General features: G+C 39.4%; 1 protein-coding gene across 4 annotated transcripts in view; it reads left to right on the forward strand.

Annotated features, from left to right (window-relative positions):
• The window catches only part of SH3GL3 (SH3 domain containing GRB2 like 3, endophilin A3), a 164947-nt gene that overhangs the window by 77187 nt on the left and 64829 nt on the right, over positions 1 to 22931 (forward strand). For all 4 annotated transcript variants that reach the window (XM_067030028.1, XM_067030029.1, XM_059056024.2 and 1 more), the window contains exons 2-3: positions 14345 to 14413; positions 20653 to 20725. In XM_067030028.1, coding sequence (XP_066886129.1) covers positions 14345 to 14413; positions 20653 to 20725 — 142 coding nt within the window. The remainder of the gene's footprint in view (positions 1 to 14344; positions 14414 to 20652; positions 20726 to 22931) is intronic.

A 22931-nucleotide genomic window follows, 5' to 3' on the forward strand; every position in this document is an offset into this window, starting at 1 on the left:
CATAGGTTTTGGGCCGTTGTGTTTTCATTGTCCTTTGTTTCTAGGTATGTTTTGATTTCCTCTTTGATCTCTTCAGTGATCTCTTGGTTATTTAGTAGCATATTGTTTAATCTCCATGTGTTTGTAATTTTTATAGTTTTTTTTCCTGTAATTGATATCTAATCTCATAACATTGTGGTTGGAAAAGATACTTGATATGATTTCAGTTTTCTTAAATTTACCAAGGCTTGATTTGTGGCCCATGATATGATCTATCCTGGATAGTGTTCCATGAGCACTTGAGAAGAAAGTTTATTCTGTTGATTTTGGATGGAATGTCTTATAAATATCAATTAAATCCATCTTGTTTAATGTGTCATCTAAAGCTTGTGTTTCCTTATTTATTTTCATTTTGGATGATCTGTCCATTGGGGAAAATGGGGTATTAAAGACCTCTACTATTATTGTGTTACTGTCAGTTTCTCCTTTTATGGCTGTTAGCATTTGCCTTATGTATTGAGGTGCTTCCATGTTGGGTGCATAAATATTTATAATTGTTATATTTTCTTCTTGGATTGATCCCTTGATCATTATGTAGTGTCCTTCTTTGTCTCCTGTAATAGTCTTTACTTTAAAGTCTGTTTTGTCTGATATGAGAATTGCTACTCCAGCTTTCTTTTGATTTCCATTTGCATGGAATACCTGTTTCCTTCCCCTCACTTTCAGTCTGTATGTGTCCCTAGATCTGAAGTGGGTCTCTTGTAGACAGCATATATATGACTCTTATTTTTGTATCCATTCAGCAAGCCTGTGTTTTTTGGTTGGAGCATTTAATCCATTTACATTTAAGGTAGTTATCGATATGTATCTTCCTATTCCCATTTTCTTAATTGTTTGGGTTTGTTATTGTAGGTCTTTTCCTTCTCTTGTGTTTCCTGCCTAGAGAAGTTCCTTTAGCATTTGTTGTAAAGCTGGTTTGGTGGTGCTGAATTCTCTTAACTTTTGCTTGTCTGTTAAGGTTTTAATTTCTCCATCAAATCTGAATGAGATCCTTGCCAGGTAAAGTAATCTTGGTTGTAGCTTTTTCCCCTTCATCACTTTAAGTATGTCCTGCCACTCCCTTCTGGCTTGCAGAGTTTCTGCTGAAAAATTGCTGTTAACCTTATGGGGATTCCCTCATATGTTATTTGTTGCTTTTCCCTTGCTGCTTTAAATATTTTTTCTTTGTATTTAATTTTTGATAGTTTGATTAATATGTGTCTTGGCATGTTTCTCCTTGGATTTATCCTGTATGGGACTCTCTGTGCTTCCTGGACTTGATTGACTATTTCCTTTCCCATGATAGGCAACTTTTCAACTGTAGTCTCTTCAAATATTTTTTCAGACCCTTTCTTTTTCTCTTCTTCTTTTGAGACACCTATAATTCAAATGTTGGTGTGTTTAATGTTGTCCCATGGGTCTCCGAGACTGTCCTCAGTTATTTTCATTCTTTTTTTTTACTCTGCTCTGCAGTAGTTATTTCCACTCTTATCTTCCAGGTCACTTGTCTGTTCTTGTGCCTCAGTTATTCTGCTACTGATTCCGTCTAGAGAATTTTAAATTTCATTTGTTGGATTATTCATCATTGTTTGTTTGCTCTATAGTTCTATAAGGTCCTTGTTAAATGTTTCTTCTGTTTTCTCCATTGTATTTCCAAGATTTTGGATCATCTTTACTATCATTACTCTGAATTCTTTTTCAGGTAGACTGCCTATTTCCTCTTCATTTGTTTAGTCTGGTGACTTTTTACCTTGCTCCTTCATCTGCTGTGAATTTCTCTGTCTTCTCATTTTGCTTAACTTACTGTGTTTGGGGGCTCCACTTCTTAGGCTGCAGGTTCATAGTTCCTATTGTTTTTGGTATCTGTCCCCAGTGGGTAAGGTTGGTTCAGTGGCTTTTGTAGGCTTCCTGGTGGAGGGGACTGGTGCCTGTGTTCTGGTGGGTGGGGCTGGTGGGCAGGGCTGCATCCAATGGTGTATTTTGGGGTGTCTGTGAACTTAGTATAATTTTAGACAGCCTCTTTGCTAATGGGTGATGTTGTGTTCCTGTCTTACTGGTTGTTTGGCATGGGGCGTCCAGCACTGGAGCCTGCAGGCCGTTGGGTGGAGCTGGGTCTTAGTGTTGAGACAGAGATATCTGGAAGAGCTCTAGCCTATTGCTATTACGTGGGGCTGGGAGGTCTTGGTGGTCCAGTGTCCTGAACTCAGCTCTCCCACCTCAGAGGCTCAGGCCTGACATCAGGCCGGAGCACCAAGACCCTGTCAGCCACACAGCTCAGAAAAAAAGGGAGAAAAAACGAAAGAAAAAAATTAACATAAAAAAATATAAATAAAAAAGAGAGCAACCAAACCAGTAAACAAATCCACCAATGATAACAAGCACTAAAAACTAAACTAAGATAAACATAAATATCAGAAACAAATCAGTCACAGACAGCAAACCCCAAGTCTACAGTTGCTCCCAAAGTTCACTGCCTCAATTTTGGGACTATTCATTGTCTATGCAGGTATTTCACAGATGCAGGGTACATCAAGTTGATTGTAGAGATTTAATCCGCTGCTCGTGAGGCTGCTGGGAGAGATTTCTCTTTCTCTTCTTTGTTCGCACAGCTCCTGGGGTTTAGCTTTGGTTTTGGCCCCACCTCTGCGTGTAGGTCTCCCTCAGGTTCTGTTCCCGCCCAGACTGGAGGTGGTTAAAGCAGTGGCTGATTAGGGGGCTCTGGCTCACTCAGGCTGTGGGGAGGGATGGGTACGATAGTCATAATTGGAATGCGCAGTGAGCCTGTGGTGGTAGAGGCCGCTGTGATGTTGCAACAGCCTGAGGCACCCCATGTATTCTCCCGGGGAAGTTGTCCCTGGATCACAGGACCCTGGCAGTGGCGTGCCGCACAGGCTTCTTCTGGTGGGGAGTGTGGATAGTGACTCATGGTTGCACACAGGATTCTTGGTGGCTGCAGCAGCAGTGTTAGCGTTTCATGCCCATCTCTTGGGTCTAAGCTGATAGCCTCAGCCTCCGCCCGTCTCTGGAGCTCGTTTAGGCAGTGCTCTGCCTTCTGTGGGCAGACGGGGAAGGAATCCCCTCTCCTCATGCACCCCAAAACAATGGTCTCTTGCCTCTTCGGCAGGTCCAGACTTCTTCTTGTACTCCCTCCCGCTAGCTGTGGGGCACTAGCTCCCTCAGGCTGTGTTCACGCAGCCCACCCCAGTCCTCCGAAGCCAGACCCTCAGCTCCCAGCCCCCACCCGCCCCAGCAGGTGAGCAGACAAGCTTCTCAGGCTGGTGAGTGCTGGCTAGCACCGATCCTCTGTGCGGGAATCTCTCCGCTTTGCCCTTGGCACCCCTTTTGCTGAGCTCTCCTCCATGGCTCTAAAGCTTCCCCCTCACCCACCCACCATCGCCGCCAATGAAGGGGCTTCCTAGTGTGTGGAAACTTTTCCTCCTTCACAGCTCCCTCCCAGAGGTACAGATCCTGTCCCTATTCTTTTGTCTATGTTTTTTCTTTTCTCTTTTGCCCTACCAAGGTATATGGGGATTTTCTTGACTTTTGGGAAGTCTGAGGTCTTCTGCCAGCATTCAGTAGGTGTTCTGTAGGAGTTGTTCCACATGTGGATGTATTTTTGATGTATTTGTGGGGAGGAAGGTGATCTCCACATCTTACTCCTCCGCTATCTTGAAGGTCCCCTGGGATTGTTTTCTTAATTTCTTTTTCTGTTGGCTTGTGGTTAGTGTATAGAAATGCAACAGTCTTTTTTATGTTAATAATATACCCTGCAACTTTACTGTGTTTATTATTTCTAATAGTTTTTTTTTTTGAAGAGAGTTGAGCTTTTTAAAATAAATTTATTTATTTATTTGGCTGTGTTGGGTCTTTGTTTCTGTGCGAGGGCTTTCTCTAGTTGTGGCAAGCGGGGGCCACTCTTCATCGTGGTGCGCGGGCCTCTCACTGTCACAGGCTCTCTTGTTCGGAGCACAGGCTCCAGACGCGCAGGCTCAGTAGTTGTGGCTCATGGGCCCAGTTGCTCCGCGGCATGTGGGATCTTCCCAGACCAGGGCTTGACCCATATCCCCTGCATTGGCAGGCAGATTCTCAACCACTATGCCACCAGGGAAGCCCCTAATAGTTTTTAAGTGAAATCTTTAGGGTTTTCTATATATAAAATTGTGCCATCTGCAAATTGTGACAGTTTTACTTCTTCCTTTCCAATATGGATGGCTTTTATTTCTTTTCTTTGCCTAATTGCTCTGGTTAGGCCTTCAATACCATGTTGAATAAGAGTGGGGAGAGTGGGCATCCTTGTCTTGTTCCTAATTTAGAGGGATAGCTTTCTTTTTTTGACAACTGAGTATGATGTTAGCTGTGGGTTTATTAATCATAGCTATCTTAAAGATAGTTTTGATGTCAGTGTTGGGATTGCCTATTGGATTTTTTCTTAATTTTCAGTTGTTTGGTTCGGTCTTGTGGCATGCTAGATGATTTTTTATTTTAATGGCAGATACTATATGTGAAGATTTCCTCCAGAGAGAAATTTTATTCTGGCACATAATGAGGGTAAAGTTCAAGAATCTTGATGCAAACAGGGATTGTAATGATTCAAGTTTACTTATCAGGCTTTGTGAGGGCATGTCTCTTTCTACCTTGCAGTTAGTCCTGGGCCTTAGGCCTTCAGGATTTGAACCAAAAACCCATTTACTGAGGTTCCTCGTTATTGGGCATCCTGAACTCTAATTTTGTCTCTTGATCACTGTGATAATGCAGAAATCTCCGCTTAGATCTTTAGCCTTCTAGCAGCCTCTTTGTATTGGTAGCTTAGCATCTTGCTTTGTGCATACACAGCTTAAGAATTATCAAAAGCCTTGAGAGGAAATTGCACAGAGCCTGTCTGGTTTACTTCTTTATGTTTCCTTATTTTCCTAGAATTTTGGCCTCTTCTATCTTGGTTTCCTAGGTTACAGCACACTTCAATTTTCCTCTCCCCAGCCCAGTGAGACTGCTGCAGGTTCTAGGCTGATGCTTTCTGTTCAGACTTCTTTCTTTCTTTTTTTTTTTGCGGTACGTGGGCCTCTCACTGCTGTGGCCTCTCCCGTTGCGGAGCACAGGCTCCGGACACGCAGACGCAGCGGCCATGGCTCATGGGCCCAGCCGCTCCGCGTCATGTGGGATCTTCCCGGACTGGGGCACGAACCCGTATCCCCTGCATCGGCAGGCGGACTCTCAACCACTGCGCCACCAGGGAAGCCCTGTTCAGATTTTTTACATTGTGTGTTGCAAGACAGGAATTTCCCCAAAGGGGAAAAGCAGCTGTGAATGTATGGCTCTTCTCGGTGCATTTCCCTTCTTTATGATTTTGGCCCCTCAGCTCCTGATTGCCTTGGTTGCTCTCTGAAGCCTTCAGAGATTTAAAAAAATTTTATATTTTGAAATAATTTTAGACTTACAGAAAAGTTGCAAAACTAGTACAGAGAGCTCACAAATACCTGTGCTCATCTCCTAATGTTAACAACTTACAAGTCTCCTTAATTATTTATATTTATACTTGAGTATTGCCATATTTTCCAAGCTGATAAGAGTAGAGCATAGCTACTAAGTGGTGGAAAGAAAAAAAAAAAACAGGAGCTAGTAGAGAAGGTGAAATTTTTGGTTCAGGGCTTCTCAAAATCTTCACTGAGATTTTTCCTCGTATGAGACATCTCCCATGACCACATAAGGGTGGGAAATGCTCTATCTTATATGCACCCCCTTGGAAATCTGCAATGCCCATTTACATTTTAAAGTCTCCGAAAAGTGTTTTAGTAAAGAAATCTGCTTAATTTTGTTTATCCCCATGTTTCCAAACTTATATGGTAAAGGAGCTGTTCTTTTGTCTGACCTTTATTCATATCCTGTGCAGCTAGTGTTTTGTGGCACACATATTGGAAAATACTGTTCTAGAGCACGTTCTAAAATGCTGAGGTATAAAATTTGCTTTTTTACATTTTCTCCTAGATTCTGGCTTTCTTGCTGTTTACTTTCTTGCTTCATAAAAGGGTAGAAGGTAGAGAAGCCAAGGTTTCTTTGAAAACAGATTTTTTTTGCACAAGAATAAGGCCAAGGCTGTGTTAACATTTACCACTAAAACACCAGCACATCTAGATGAAAAGCCAAATGCAAAAGCTTCATGTCCCCCAAATAAATTTCTTTTACATCACTGCTTGATTGTAGTCTTGGAAAATTGTTTTTATTTTCCCATTATTGACAAATTGGAGCCTACCAAGAAGTAGATGGTGAATGAAGATTTATCTCTGATTATAGCAACACGCAATCCTGGGATAGGTCTAATGTGCAGCATAATCCTCTTTCTCACCAGGGGAAGACCACATGAGACACATTCCCTTAGCTATTAGACTAGATTCACAACTTCCATCTAGTAAGCCCAGGTCAGAGGCAATGTTTGGACATGGAGAAGCTGAATAGGTGAGGGCAACTTGTGTTTAAAGTTGAAGAAGATAGGAGAGTTTTAGAGTGAAATTTGGACACTATTCCCCCGTCTACCTCTTCATCTTGTGTGTGTCCCTTCTTATCTCCCAGTGGATCTCCTTGTCCACCTTCTGGTTCCTCTGCAGTGCATTCTCCCATGGACCATTCAAATTATATTCCTGAAATGCAGACCCAATCATATCACTCACCTGCTTAAAAATCCATTGCCCACAGGATTAAATTCAGCCTCATAATCTGACCTCTGCCTATATGCTTGTATGTTCATTTTCATTTGGGGTCTGATTTCCATGTTCATTATCTTTACTGCATTGTTATGCTGTTTCCAAAGTGCCTTCACATATATATATATATACATTTTTAAATTAATTTATTTTTGGCTGCTTTGGGTCTTCGTTGCTGTGTGCGGGCTTTCTCTAGTTGCAGCGAGAGGGGGCTACTCTTCCTTGCGGTGTGTGGGCTTCTCATTGCAGTGTCTTCTCATTGCAGAGCCCGAGCTCTAGGCACGCGGGCTTCAGTACTTGTGGCATATGGGATCAGTACTTGTGGCTCACTGGCTCTAGAGCACCGGCTCAGTAGTGTGGTGCATGGGCTTAGTTGCTCCGCGGCATGTGGATCTTCCCAGACCAGGGCTCAAATCCGTGTCCCTTGCATTGGCAGGCAGATTCTTAACGACTGCGCCACCAGGGAAGCCCATATACATATATATTTTTTTAATAAGGTATGCCTTTGCCTATGCTATTCTCTCTGCCAGAAATGCCACTTCTTCTCTAGTCTCCTTGGTGCACTCCATATATTCTTCTAGGCTAATTTCTGGAAATTTCTTGGTATCTTTTCATCCATTTAATTTGTTTTCTTGCATCTGGGTTTGGACAGCAAATTCTGCATCTCTATTATCTGCATCTCATTGTGTTGTGGCCATTTACTTTTGCTTCTCAATGGGCCTGTAAGTGGCTGGAATGTAGATTGATTGATCTTTGTATCTCTAGCATATTGACCTAGTTGGTAGACTTTCAGATATTTGTTGAATTAGATTGACTGATATGTGTCAGTTTGAAACACTGAGGTGGTTTTTATTAAAAATGAATTTAAGGTAATACACTGCTTTCTAAACACTGCTTTTGCTGCATCTCACAGGTTTTGACATATAATATTTTTATTGTTATTATTATTATTTTGCTAATTCCTCTTAGGATTTCCTTTTAAACTCATTGTAATTTAGGACTGAATTCTAAAATTTTTTACCTACATAGTTATTTATATTGTAGATTTCTAATTTAAATGCATTATGGTTAAAAATATGTTCTTTGTGGTACTGACTGATTTGTGACCTAGTAAATGATCGGTGTTTCTCATGTTCTGTCTATACTTGCAAAGACTATACATTGTCTGTTTATTGACCGGAGGGATATATGTATTCGTGCATATTTGATTAGGGTTATTAATTTGACCATTCAAAACATCTATATCCCTTCCAAGTATATTTTCTTTTTTAATCTGTCAGTTTTCTGATAGAGTTGTGTGAACATCCCCATAATGATTGTGGATTTGTTAGTTTCAGTTATTTCTTTCAGTTTTTGCTTTACTTTTTTTTTTTTTCAGAAGTTATGCTGTTAGGTGGATTATATTATAACAGAATTTTGGTGGATTGTTCCTTTTATTATTAGGTTAAGTCTCTATCCTTATTAATGCTTTGCCTTAAAGTCTTTTTTGTTTGATATTAGTGTTGACCGGGTTTATTTTGATTAGTATTTTCCTAGTATGTATAATTTATCTATTTTCACTCTTTCTGTGCATTGTGTTTTAGGTGTGTCTCTTAAAAACTTTATATAGCTGGATTTTAAAAATCTACTCTATTAATTATCCTTTCATGGGTTGAATTGAATTGACTTACATAGATATTGATTACTAATTTATTTGGACTACTGATTACTGTCTTATTTTGTAGTTTCCACTTGTCATCTTTTATGTTCCCCTCCATATCCTTTGCCTTTGTTTTCTTTTGGATTGGAAAACACTGATTTTCCAAATGTGCTGGTATGAATACTATGTTATAACCCACATAGTATTATATGTATATTATTGTTTTGTGCTTTTTGTAGTTACCATTAATTATATAAAGCAGATACTTCTCATACATTATTAAAACAATGTTACAATTATGCCCATTTCCCACCTCCTCCTGAACACAGACAAACCTTAGCCTGTCCAAAATATCCACTGGGGCTTCCCTGGGGCTTCCCTGGTGGCGCAGTGGTTGAGAGTCCGCCTGCCAATGCAGGGGACACGGGTTCGTGCCCTGCTCCAGGAAGATCCTACATGCCGCAGAGCGGCTGGGCCCCGTGAGCCATGGCCGCTGAGCCTGCGCATTCGGAGCCTATGCTTCACAACGGGAGAGGCCACAACAGTGAGAGGTACGCATACCGAAAAAAAAAAAAAAAAATCCACTGAACACCCTTCCCACTCCTTATGTTATTATTGCTTAAGGATTTAAATTTACCTTTTGCTTGTTTGTTTTTTAATCAATAGTTACATTTACCATGATAGTTTTTCAATTCCTGTTCTCACCATTGTTTCTTGTGATCCACACTTTCCATTTTGGTTCAGTTTTTATTTCCTTGATGAAGTATTTTAGCATTACTTTTATTAGTGACAGGGATAGTCTGTATATATCTTTATTTTGTTCTCTTTATTAAACAACAGTTTAGGGAGACATAAAATTCTAGATTTTCACTTATTTCTTCTCAGCACTTTGAGGCTTTACCTCCATTGTATCCTGGCATCTATTCTTGCCAGAGAGAAATCTGTCATTTTTATTGTTGCTTTGGTTGGTTGTTTGTTTTTCCCCCTGTGGTAGTTTTAGAAATTTTTATTCTTGAGATCTTGATGTGTCTAGGTATGAGTTATTATTTATCTTGCTTAGCACTTGAGTGTACTTTCAAACTTTAGACTCATATCTTCCTTTAATTGTAGGAAAAAAAGAGCTATTAAATCAAAATATTGATTCTCTCATATGATGTCATTTTTTCTGGAATGCCTATCAGGTATATCTTGGAGCATCTCACTTATGCTCCATATTCATTGACATTTCATATTAAAAAAGTAAGACTTCTTTGTCCTTTAAAATTTTTTGTTCTTTGATAAGTTTCCTTAGTAATATTTTCCAGTTTACCAGTTCTCTCTCTGATTATGCCCAGTCTGGAGTTTATATCATCTCTTGAATTTTTCATTTTCATGACTATCTATTTTTTTATTTCCAAGAGTTTTAATTTTGTAGAGCTATTTAAGAATCCCCTCCTTTTGTGTAATTACTTGCTCTTTATTAATAGAAGTTATTCCTTCATTTATCATATTGGTAATGTCTAAACATATAAAGTCTTTGTCAGATTGTTTCATAAAAGTATTTTCACCAGGAATAAATTCATGTTGTGATGTGTGATTTTGTTGGCTATCTTACTTGGTGTTGTATTGAGTCATGTGCCTTAGAATTTAGATTTAGAGGCTTACTTTTAATTGGGGAGGGGGTCTTTTTGTCACTTTTTGCACCCTTCTATCTAGTGGTTGTGATTTCCTTCACCTTGCTTCCTAAGGCCCAAATGCTGAATGATGGCTTCTGTTCTATGGTGATATTGGGGATATCTCAATCTAGCCACAGAGCTGGTGGCGGGTGGAGGTGGTAACTTGATTGGTTCTTTGCTCTCCGGTCTCCATGAGCCTGCAGATTCCCAAACATACTAACCTCAGACAGTGGTTTGCATCTGGATATTTTTTCCAGCCTCCTTTTCCTTCCCATCCCCTGCCTTTGAGCAGAGCTTGATTCCAGGTTCTTGTCTCATGGAACACTTTAGATCCCTTTTTACCCAAAAGGAACTAGACTGCTGGCTGCCAGAGCCTGTGGCAGACAATAAGCTCAGCAAGACTAAGGCTTCAACCCCGCTCACCATATTGTGTTTCTGTTCCTTTTCTTGTCCTCACAAAAACTTTATTCTCTTCTTAAGCATTGCTTATCTTTTTGGTTTTCTCTTTTGATACTTAATCTTTCATTGCTATGTATTGAGAGCATAGGCCATGTATCATAGTTGAGTTTATCTAGTCATTTTGACCAGAAGTAGAAGCTTCAGTATTTATATATAGCTTCCAACACTTACAAGAAATAGGACTGCAGTTTCTGTAACTCTGGAATGAGGTCAGGAGCCCTGTAGTGATCACTCCTGTCTTTCTCATCTTTATGTCTCCCTATCACATAGTAGATGCTCAACAATATTTCTTGAATGATGAAGAATTAAATATCGTCAAGTGGTCTGAAGAGCTAATACCATGCATCTATTTATACTTACTTTTCAAAACAGCTGAACATCACTGGGGAATTCAGGAAAAACAGAGGAATGATCATGACTCTTAACCATGACTCCTGTTGAAAAAAATCCCATATTGGTGTCTCCTTCCAAATAAGAAACAAATATTAATCTCATTAGTTTCTGTTCTTAAAAGTGGGAACACTCCTTCTATTAGACACTCTGATTTCTAAAAATAGAACAAGTATAACCTGAACCAGTGAGAACTGATTCAGGCTCGGTAGGTTTCAGGTCTAACTCTCAATACTAGAAGGATTTTTCAAAGGGATATTTTAAAGCAAGGGTATATGCATGGGCTTCTGTGGTTCCAGTAGCCCTGTGAAATTGCAGCTAATTGTATCAGTCAGTTTTGCTGTGTAACAAACCACCCCCAAACATAGTGACTTAAAACAAAACCCATTTATTTAGTTCACAACTCTGTAGGTCAGCAATTTGAGCTGGGATTTACTGGGTGAGTCTGTTGATCTGGCTGATCTTAGCTGGGCTCAGGCTCACTGACCTCTTGATGGTCAGTGGCCAGGTGAACTGTGGTTTTGGTGCTCTGGGATGACTCAGCTGGGATGGCTATCTCTGTTCCAAGTGGTCTTTCATTCTCTAGCAGGCAAGCTCAGGCTTATTCACATGGAGATGGTCACAGTGGACCTCAGAGAGTGAGCAGAAGTATCTACCAAGTCTATTTATAGCTATAATGTATCTATAAGGTCCAAAGTCAATACTCACACAGGGTTGTTTACATTCTATTCAATTGACCAAAGCAAGTTATGGGTGGAGAAATAAAATCCATATCTTGATGGGAGGAACTGCAAAGCATTATGGCCATTTTTGCAATTTACCATGCAACAGAACGTGGAGGATTTTTCCTGGGGTGTAGTTGTGTAATTTTCAGAATATTACCTCCAAAGTTAAGAACCAATATTTTAAATGATTTCACTACTGAACAAAAAGAGATCTGGGGGACTTAATTGATGGATATCTGTTTCAAACGCTGCTTGGTGTATGGCAATGGGATTCTCAATTGTTCTTGTTGAAGGTTACCCCTGGTATCAAGGCATTAGAATAATCCTCTCTGACTTCAATACTGAGCCTGAAAGCGAAAACTATTGTCTTAGTGTATCTGTCAGCTTCTATTGAGTAACAAAGTGCTCCAACATTTAGTGGTCTACAACAATGACCATGTAAATGACCCATGCTTCCACGGGTCAGCAGATTAAGCTGGTATCGGCTGTGCTTTCACAGTGTCTGCAGTCAGCTGTAGGTCAAACTAAAGAGCTCTGGTTTGGGGAATTAACTGGTTGTCCTGACTGAAGGTGATGGGGCCACTTGTCTCTCACCACCTAGCAAATTATCTCAGTCTTGTTCACATGGTGGCAGCAGGGTTTCAAGAGAATGAGTGAAGGTACACAAGATCTTGTAGAGCCTAGGCTTGTTTTTATGGGACAAAACAAGTCACATGCCCAGCTCGATTCATTAGGGTAGAAAGACTCCAGCTCTGTCTAGGAGGGATGGCAAAGACATAGAAACAGGGAAGATGGGGAGTTGTAGCCTTTTTTTGGTAATCTTTCATCTCTCTTCAAGTAATTCCCTCTCACACCCAAAATTTAAGTTAAATATTGTCTGCATGTATATTCTTCCTATTAAACAGTAATGCTGTGTGTCTGATAGTAGTAGTCTAAGCAGTAGCAGAAAACCACACTTAACATTTAAAACAACCTACAGTTTTGTTTTGTTTTTGTGGTACACGGGTCTCTCACTGTTGTGGCCTCTCCCGTTGCAGAGCACAGGCTCAGGACACGCAGGCTCAGCGGCCATGGCTCATGGGCCCAGCCGCTCCACGGCATGTGGGATCCTCCCAGACTGGGGCACGAACCCATGTCCCCTGCATCAGCAGGTGGACTCTTAACCACTGCGCCACCAGGGAAGCCCTACAGTTTTTTATTTTTTTACCATTAATTGGTGGTACCCACCTCCCTTTACTACTGAGTTTTATATTTATATAAGTATTTTAAAGGTGTAAACAAATCCTGTAGATGTGTACTTTTCTAAAGAAAGTGACTCAACATATTTTCTACTGCTCATCCAGTCTCCTTGTTTTCTAGTCCAACCCATACTGGAGCCAAAGTTGGTTTTCTAAAAGGTTTTCCAACTGCATTGTTTGATGAAGAAACTCTAGGGACTTCTCAATCATATTCTTTACCTTGGCATTTGAGAATCTGTGTGGTCTGGCCTCTGCCTACCTTTCAGCTTTTATTTTCCTTCATTCTCCCTTGAGTACCATTCATTACAGCTAAACCAAATTTCTTGCTGTTTCTTGAGCACACTTGGTCCTATACCAGTAGTTCTCAACTGTCCAGAGACATTCTTGGTTTTCACAATGGGGTTGTGTGTGCTGCTGGTTTCTAGTAGGTAGAGGCCAGGGATGCTGTTAAACATCCTACAATGCACATGACAGTCTCCTCAGCAAAGAATTATCTGATCTAAATATATCAGAGTGCCAAGGTTGAGAAACTGCCCTACAAATTTCTGCCACTGGGTCTTTTTTTCATGCTGCTTCACACCAGAAGGCCTTCCTTTAGTCCTGCCTGGTGAAATGTCCCTTGTCCTTAAAAAGCCAGTTCAGATGCCAAGCCTTCTAGGAAACAAGTCCTGGATGATCCCCACCCTTACCGTTTACACTGTAGGTTCGCAGAATCCTTTCTATGAATCACGGAAATGCTTATCACTTAAGATGTTTACAATAATCTGTGCTCTGTACTATTATTTTGTATTGTTCTTATTGTTTCTCCCTTGTATTTTATAAATTTATTTATTTATTTTTGGCCATGTTGGGTCTTCGTTGCTGTGCAGAGTCTTTCTTTAGTTGCAGTGAGCCGGGGCTACTCTTCGTAGCAGTGCGCGGGCTTCTCATTGCGGTAGTTTCTCTTGTTGCAGAGCCTGGGTTCTAGGAGCATGGGCTTCAGTAGCTGTGGTGTGTGGGCTCAGTAGTTGTGACTTGCGGGCTCAGTAGTTGTGGCTTGCGGGCTCTAGAGCGCAGCCTCAGTAGCTGTGGCACAGGGGCTTAGCTGCTCCACAGCATGTGGGATCTTCCCGGACCAGGGCTTGAACCTGTGTCCCCTGCATTGGCAGGTGGATTCTTAACCACTGTGCCACCAGGGAAGCCCTCTCCCTTGTATTTTAGTTGACTGTTGGTGTATGAACTCTTTTGCTGAACTGTGGGTTCTGGATGACCAGGATTAATCTTATTTATGTTTCTACTAGAGCAACTACCATGTGTTTTACATATAGTAGATGCATAATAAATATCTGTTGAATGAGTGAGGAATGTGTATCTTCCCATGTTCTTAGCTATGGTTACTCCTTCCAACAATTTTCTTAAAGGACTTAATTTAAAAAAATCCAACAAGCTGAACCTGAGTTTTTTTGTTTTTGTTTGTAATAATTTGGGTCAAATACTGTGATAACAAATGATTGTACAGTACTATTACTTGTGTTTATTTCCACAGCTGTTTAGTGAAAAAATAAGTGGTGTTGAAGGAACGAAACTAGATGATGAATTTCTTGACATGGAAAGGGTAAGAGAACATTTTAATGTAAATTATCTTATAAATTTGACTTTCATTGTGATGTGAGATATACTGATACTGTAAAGGATATTAGAGTGGGGATCTAGGATATTTGAATTCAGGTGTGGATTATGGAATCCAAAAGGCAGTTCTTTCATGCTTCGAGATCCAAATAAAGACCCTGGACCTTGGGAGATGGGAATATGGCTAACTGGTTCCCTCTAGTGGACAAAAGTCAGAATGCTCAAAAGATGGTCCATCTTGGCAAACAGTTTAGGCCAAAGTGATTGTGATTTAATATCTTGGAGAGTCGAAATGTATTACTGGGAGGAGGCTCTTCGAATATATAAATATTGATTTAATGTGTGGAAGACTCTGACCCTGTTCCCACGTGTTGCAGCAGCTGCATAACAAGTAATTTTTATTCACTGGAACCAGCCATGTCAATCAACTTGGATAAGCTGGTTTCAGACTTTCCTGACGGGTGACACAAGGATGATAATGTGTGCTCTGCTTGCCTCATGTGGATTTTTTGAGAATTATGCAGAAAAATTAACGTGTATGAAAGCATTTTTAAAATACAATGAGCATGTTACTGACGTGATTGTTAACACATGACAAAGGAAGACTGTAGAGTCTCGGTCCGTGAACAAGCTTCCTGGTCAACTGTGTGAAGTAGTCTAGGTGGAGGCAAGTGGGACCATCACTAATTATCAGCTTCCTCAGGTCCTTTCCCCTTTGTTTTGGGACCTTTAAACATAGCCCATTTTTAATAATTAGAGTCCCCAGGTGAGAGAGGGCAGAGAGAAAGCAAAGCATCCTTCCTCAGGTGTAACATGGAGGATACAGGCTATAGCAGGTAGTAGAGCTTTCAGCAGATTCTGGGGAAAGAAGTCCGTCCCCAGACTGTGCCTTGGGGGTGTAGGGCTTACTGTCTTCAGGATACCCTGGACCTGGCCACACTGTCCTCCAGGGAGCTTCTTATTTTCTGGGTGAGCACAATTAATTTTCTAGAAATGTTAAGGCCTTGATAGAAAACTTATTTTGTTTTGCTTTTGGAAAAAGTTAGTTTCTGAAGATTGAAAAACATAGAACATTTAAACATCATTGGCATACCTAAAATTACTTTAAAAATCTCTTGATAAAGATATTTGTGTAACTTTATTACTAATAAAATGATTCAGTTGAGATGTTAAGTTTAAAAGTACATTTCAATAATTTTAGCTTCAGTTGTTGGACTGAGACCCCTCTTGTTTACTTTCTTTCCCTCCCAAAACCTGAATGAGTGACAGAAGAAATACAAAAAGAAAATCTATTATCTGTTTTATTACAGCAGTGAAAAGCATGGAAATATTTAATAGGTCAAGAAGTTTTAAGGACTTTCTAGAAGAGGTGAATTAGGTAAAATATGAGGCCACTAAAAGGAAAAAGAAGGTTTTAAAAAATTATAGAAAAATGTATCATGTAATCTATCAGGAAATTATAACAGTTATGGACCATTATGCATCATTTAACATGGCATCTGAATATGGAAGGTAAAAGCCGTCAATGCATAGAGAACTGACAAAAATCAGAGGAGAAGATTTTGCATACCTTTCTCATAAAATAACAGATAATTAAATAATAGATAGGCTCATAGAGAATTTTCATAAAATATGACTATTAACTGATTGTAAATAATATAGATATCTGCAGTCCTCAAATTGAGAATTCATTTCAAATTTATTTAAAACAATTTCAGTAAGCAATTATTTATTGGGCTATGGGAAAAATAACTCAACAAATTTCTCAAAGTAAAATCATAGAACACAAGGATTACAAGGAAGGTATAGTTGCCAAATTCTGGATGTTTGGAAATGGAAGAACATGTAAAAATAAATCTTGTTTCAAGAGGGAATGAAAAGTAAAATTAAAGATCACTTAGTCATGAGAACTCTATATGTCAAAACCTGTGATATATGGCTAAGTCTTCAATGCATTTAATAGAAAATAAATGTTGGAAGAGAGTGAATAAATCATTCAAGTCAAAAAGCTAGGAAATAACAGCAAAGTAAATCACTCTAGGTGGAAGGAAGAAATCAATACAGATAAATGAGAAATTAATAAAATATAAAACAATAATAACAAAAAGGTAGAATCAATAAATAAAACCCCAAACTCTTTTTTTTTGAAAGACCACCTCTACTAAGTGTGAGCAAGAGAGGGAAAAGAGAAAACACAAATAAACTACATTAGGAATAAGAAGGATATAATGACAGATGTGGATTCTTTTTTTTTTTAATTTTGAACTTTATTTTTTTATACAGCAGGTTCTTATTAGTTATCCATTTTATACCTATTAGTGTATATATGTCAATCCTAATCTCCCGATTCTTTAAACTAAAAAAAAAAGAGATTATTATAAACAGGTGTCAGAAATCAGGGCTGCCAGCAGCTCTCTAACTCAAGGGCTGAGATCTGGGAGTGTCAGTGGCACAGGTTTTGGGCACCTCAGGGGTAGGGTACCAACACAAATGGAAATTCCAGATTTAATCTACCAACAAAGATGACCTCACACCAGGTAGCCTTTACAAAAATAATTTTCACCTCTCTGCTTTCCCTTGTTTGTCCTGATGGTTTGCTGAGATATTTGCATTGCATTTTATTAACCTGAACGCACATACCCACCCCGCGATGTCCCCAGTTATTCCAGAAGGGAGGTTTTGTTTTTAATTTTTTTGTTTTTAAACTACGTGAGTTATTTTTTTCAGCGTTCAAATTGATTGCCTATTTTTGCCAACACGTTTAGTGGCATCCTCTTTAATTTGTAAAGGGTTTATTCCTTGTATTGATTCCTGGGCTGTCCTGGAAGCACCACCAGTATGTGTACATCAAGGCCTGTGCGTTTTAGGCCATTTGTTTCTTGGCATTTTTTTCCCAAAAGAAATAGAAGAGTCTAAGTAGAAAGTATTCCTGCCTCTACCTCCTCTCATCCTCACCCCTCAGAGGTGACTCCTCGATACCTGGTGGCTTTTCATGTCCAAAGAGGGTTGTATACATGGAATGACCACTCTACGTTGTGTTTTAATTAATATTGGATTTATATAAAGTTATACATCTAAATCCTAGTTTTTTTTCTTTTTCTTTTTTTAAAATTAATTTTTATTGGAGTCTAGTTGCTTTACAATGTTGTGTTAGTTTCTGCTGTACAGCAAAGTGAATCAGTCATATGTATACATATATCCCCTCTTTTTTGGATTTCCTTCCCATTTAGGTCACAACAGAGCACGGAGTAGAGTTTCCTGTGCTACACAGCAGGTTCTCATTAGCTATCTGTTTTATACATAGTAGTGTATATATGTCCCAATCTCCCAGTTCATCCCACCACCCCCTTTCCCCCCCTTGGTAACCATAAGTTTGTTCTCTACATCTATGACTCTATTTCTGCTTTGCAAATAAGTTCATCTGTACCATTTTTCTCGATTCCACATACAAATGATATTATATGATAAAAAACCTAGTTCTTCTTAAGCCTTAAACTGCACATATGGATTTTATTTATAAATTTAGTAATTTCAGTATAAAAATGATGATCATTTTTAGTTAAGCTTCACTTTAGTTTCCATTAAGTCATAAGCTGAACCGATGAAATCCTTATACATTTGTCACCAACTAGTTACATAATTAAGCAAATTCCCTTAATGCAAATTCCTGCAATACAAATGCAGTGCATAGGAATCCCTCAAACTTAACATCAAATGTAAAACAGGATTTTCCTATGCACTTACATTTCTGGTAACTCTAATAAAATATAAACATTAAGTTATCAAATTTTCTTAAACATTTCAAAGATCTTCATAAACAATTGAACATACTGAAGAGAGTTCAAAGTTTACAAAACTCGTTACCAGTTCAAGTACACATACACACAAGCACATTTCCACACACACAGCTAGCACACATGTATTAGTAATATGGGTTTGATTCATTTCTTCATTTCTGTACTGTCTTTTTTTTTTTTTTTTTTTTTTTTTTTTGCGGTATGCGGGCCTCTCACTGTTGTGGCCTCTCTCATTGCGGAGCACAGGCTCCGGACGCGCAGGCTCAGCGGCCATGGCTCACGGGCTTAGTTGCTCCGCGGCATGTGGGATCTTCCCGGACCAGGGCACGAACCCGTGTCTCCTGCATCGGCAGGCGGATTCTCAACCACTGCGCCACCAGGGAAGCCCTGTACTGTCTTTTTAAACCTTCCTGGGGCCCCAACTTTAAACATTCAGCTAAGGGGGAACAAATACAATTTCAGGTTGGATGAGAGTGCTTCGTTGAAGGCTTCTGACCCTGAACAGGTCATAGATTTTTAAATGACAAAAATGAGATTTTTGTGTTAGACATCACTCCCAGCTTGCTTTTTTCCTTAGCAACGCACAGTGGACGTCTTCCCAGTACCTATAGATCTTCTGTGTATTTTCCCCCTGTGATTAAAGAGTATTCGTTATTTGGATGTTTCACAATTTATCAAGTCAATCTCCTATTGATTGTAATTTAAGTTGTTTTCAGTTTTAATGACTATGTAAAATGGTCTAAGAAACATCTTTTTACCTCCGTGCAGTTTACTGGTATGTTTCTAGATGCTAAGCCCCTGGAAGTATGATGTACTTTAAAGTATGATGGTACTTTAATAGGTACTTCACCTTGATCTCAAAAAGATCGTATCATTTAGCACTCCTATTGTATATGAAAGGGCCTATTACTCCACACCTGTATAATACCTTATATGGGGTCTAGTCAATTAAAAAAGATTTTTGGGGGGTCAGTCTGGTGAGTGGAAAGTATCTCCTTTTTTTTTTTTTTTTTTTGCGATATGCGGGCCTCTCACTGTTGTGGCCTCTCCCGTTGCGGAGCACAGGCTCCGGTAGTATCTCCTTTTAATTTATAATTTTCCTGAATATTTTGTCAAATGTTTATAAGCAACTTGCATCTCTCCTCTTTGTGGATTGCCTTCTTTCTAGTCAGGTTGCTTTTTTTTTTTTTTTTTTTTTTATGGGAGTATGGCGTATAATAGATACTAACCCTTTAATTTTTGCATTTTAGTTTCTGTTCACCACTTTTATCAAACTTCGTGTATTGTGTCTTTTCACCGTTCCATTTGAAATTTTATGGAATCAGAATTTTGGTCTTTTCATCTATGATGCTTGGATTTCTGTGATGCCTGGAATATCCTTTCCACCCCAGAATATTTCAAAATATTCTCCTGCATAGTTTAGTACTCTTATAATTTGTTTTTAGGTCCATATTTTTAATCCTGTATGTAGTGTGATGTATGAATCTAACTTTATTATTAATTTACCTAGTTTTAACAAAAAAAAGAAAAAATTGAAAGTGTGATAGGCTTTGAATTACTTTTACATGTTAATTGGGGGAGGATTTACATCTTTCCAAAACTGAATTTTCCCATCTAGGAATGTGGCTTTTCAAGTATGTATTGTACATTTCTCATAATATTTCTTCCTCATTATTGCTTATTTTTAAATTGCTGCTCTTATGAGCGGGATCTCCTTTTCCTTTAAAACATTTTCTTTTGGGCCATTGATGGTATAAAGTAAAGCTATTGAAAGTGCATAGTTAACTTTTATTGTATAGTCTCACATTCATTTTCTGGTTAACCAACAGCCAGAGTATCCAGGAATGGTTTTGAGGAAGGAAAGATTCAGTCTTAACCTGGCAGGGAAATCTTTGTCGTTAGCCTCTTTGGCCCACAGAACAGAAGAATATGTATTTCAGTGATAATATTGATACTAGTGATGATGATTCTTTTGTTGTTGGCTTACTGAGGTAGTTTCTTATATGAATCCTTATTATGGCATCCTTACACAAGTACAGAAATTCAAGTTCACCCAGCAAATAAGGAAAGTTTGGCTCAGAAATGTCTAGTCTTGGTTTTGAGAGACCTTCAAGCAGAACTAATAATCTAGTGGAGCATAATAACTTGTCCAGGTTTCCTAAATATTACATTAATATTCATTTTAATGTTGAATAAGAAGTTAGTGTTCTCCACCATCATCGGGAGGAGCAATTATTGGAAGGATGTCCCAGAATCAAAAAGTTAAGAAGATATTACCTCTGACAAAAGTGTTGAAAATGTCCATTTGGATTAAAATCATTATAATAGTGTTATAAATATTAAATTAATCAAATTTATTTCTCTGTTTTTCTGTAGAATTCATTGTTTGTCATTTACCAATATCTTCATGTGTTTCTCTTTTTTTAAGAAAATAGACATTACCAATAAAGCTGTTGCAGAAATTCTTTCAAAAGCCACAGAATATCTTCAGCCGAATCCAGGTAAAGTTAGAAAATGTCTTGAAATATTCAATTGTTCATTCGCTGTCAGAGATTCCAATAACCCAGGTTTACTGAGCATATGGTTTACGTGATCTAGAAACAATGTGCCCGAATAATGAAATTCAGTTTTTTTAAGTTGAGTGACTAAAGGTAGTTGCAGTGAATCCTAGCTGATGACAAACAGAGTAGACACTTCTGTGAACTATGGTGACGTTATTTGGGTGGAGTCTTGGTCTTAGCAGCAAGACACTGCTAAGCAAATACATTTATTATGAGATGCTTCGGAAACCCACTAAATATTTTGTCCATATTTTCTTATTCAGCTGTTTCCTCTTTTTTTTTCTTTTTTCTTTTTAAAAATAATTTCTGCCATCCTGTTCTAACAGTGCCTGTGACTTTGAAATGGTTTTCACTTCATGGCTTAAATGCTGATGAAATGAGGTACAATAAACGTGAGAAGGTCCAGTATTAGCGCAGCTTCTGGACAGGAGGTCTTTGACTCCTAGGTATTGAAGCAGCATCCCTTGATGAAGTTTTCCTAAGTTCTAAACTATATAAACCAATAGAGGGCGTCCAAGCTTTGAATTCTGTGGCTTTCCAAATCTGCCTTTACTTTGTATGAATTTATTATTTGCACATAATTATCGTGATTCCCTCGGCTGTAGGAATCAGCACACATCCAACCATCTGAAAATAAATTTAAAAACATACATTGAATAAAATATTATGTCCAGGCAGGATGGCAGGTATCAAATTCTTTAAAACTGTACAGCTGATTATAGTTTTTTTTTTTTTTTTTTTTTTTTTTTTTGCGGTACGCAGGCCTCTCACTGTTGTGGCCTCTCCCGTCGCGAAGCACAGGCTTCAGACGTGCAGGCCCAGCGGCCATGGCTCACGGGCCCAGCTGCTCCGCGGCATGTGGGATCTTCCCAGACCGGGGCACGAACCCGCGTCCCCTGCATCAGCAGGCAGGCTCGCAACCACTGCGCCACCAGGGAAGCCCTGATTATAGTTTTAAAAAGCATAATCATACATCTCTTCCTGGGCCTCATCAGTGATTGAACCACACAAGTCCCTTTTCCTGATGAATCAGTCAACACATATTTAGCAAATGCTAAACCCCCTCTAGGCAAGGGGGTTTCCTGGGTCCTGGGATATACGGTTGAGTTGGAAGGGAACCTGCCCTCAATGAGCTGACACTGGAATGGGGTAGGGAGGTACTGGCCAACAATGAAAGTGTCCACTTGGCCAGACACCTCTGGTTATTCCTGGAGAAGAGGAAGGGAGGCCTAGCAGCCTCTCATTCCATTTAGTGGCCCTCAGTCACAGGACTGCTGCACCCCACATCCCGCCCTGACAGTGGGGAAGAGGAGCAGTGTGTGTGTGTGTGTGTGTGTGTGTGTGTGTGTGTGTGTGTGTGTGTGTGTGTCTGTCTGTCTGTCTGTCTGTCTGTCTGTGTGGCAGGAGAGTGAAGCCTGTGTTCCTGGGGACTGGGAGGATAAGTGCTTCAAGGATGAGGTGGGCAAGATTCAAAAAGACTGGCACCGTGAGTGTCGAAAGCTTTGCTACTCAAAGTGTGGTCCATGGCCCAGGAGGATCGGCATCCCCTGAGAGACTGTGGGAAATGAAGAAACTTGGGCTCATCCCAGACTGACTGCATCAGACTCTACATTTTAACAGGATCCTTGGGTGCTTTGCATGCACATTAAAGTTTGAGAAGCACTAGTCTAGAATACTTTAAAATAAATATGTAATTATTAAAATAAAAGAATAAAAATGTACCCCTTTACAACCTATAATTATCTCAAACACCTCCTAGCCTACAGAGTAAATTCCCAAATCCTTAGCTTGGTGTTCAGTTCATAGTCACATTTTCCCCTAGGTGTTTCCTGATTTGTCCTGTATTAATTTCTTCTTTGGTCAAAGCAGCCTACTCTTTATCTGTTGGTTATAAACCATAATAAGCATTCCGCCTTCTGCATCTTACACTATTTCTGCACTTTTGCGGGGGCCTCTTTCCACCTTTATTCAGCGTATTGTTATATTTTCCTTTCTGTACACCACATCAGACTTTATTTGCATAATTACATCTTGTGTTTTCTGCCTTCCAGTAACTAGAGTGTGAGCTCCTTGAGGTCAGAGGCTGTCTTAGGTCTCTCTGGAGTCCCAGTAATTAGCATGGTGTATCACACAGAGCTGGGATTAG

Source organism: Kogia breviceps, chromosome 3 (genome assembly GCF_026419965.1).
Source record: "Kogia breviceps isolate mKogBre1 chromosome 3, mKogBre1 haplotype 1, whole genome shotgun sequence".
Taxonomy (NCBI): Eukaryota; Metazoa; Chordata; class Mammalia; order Artiodactyla; family Physeteridae; genus Kogia; species Kogia breviceps.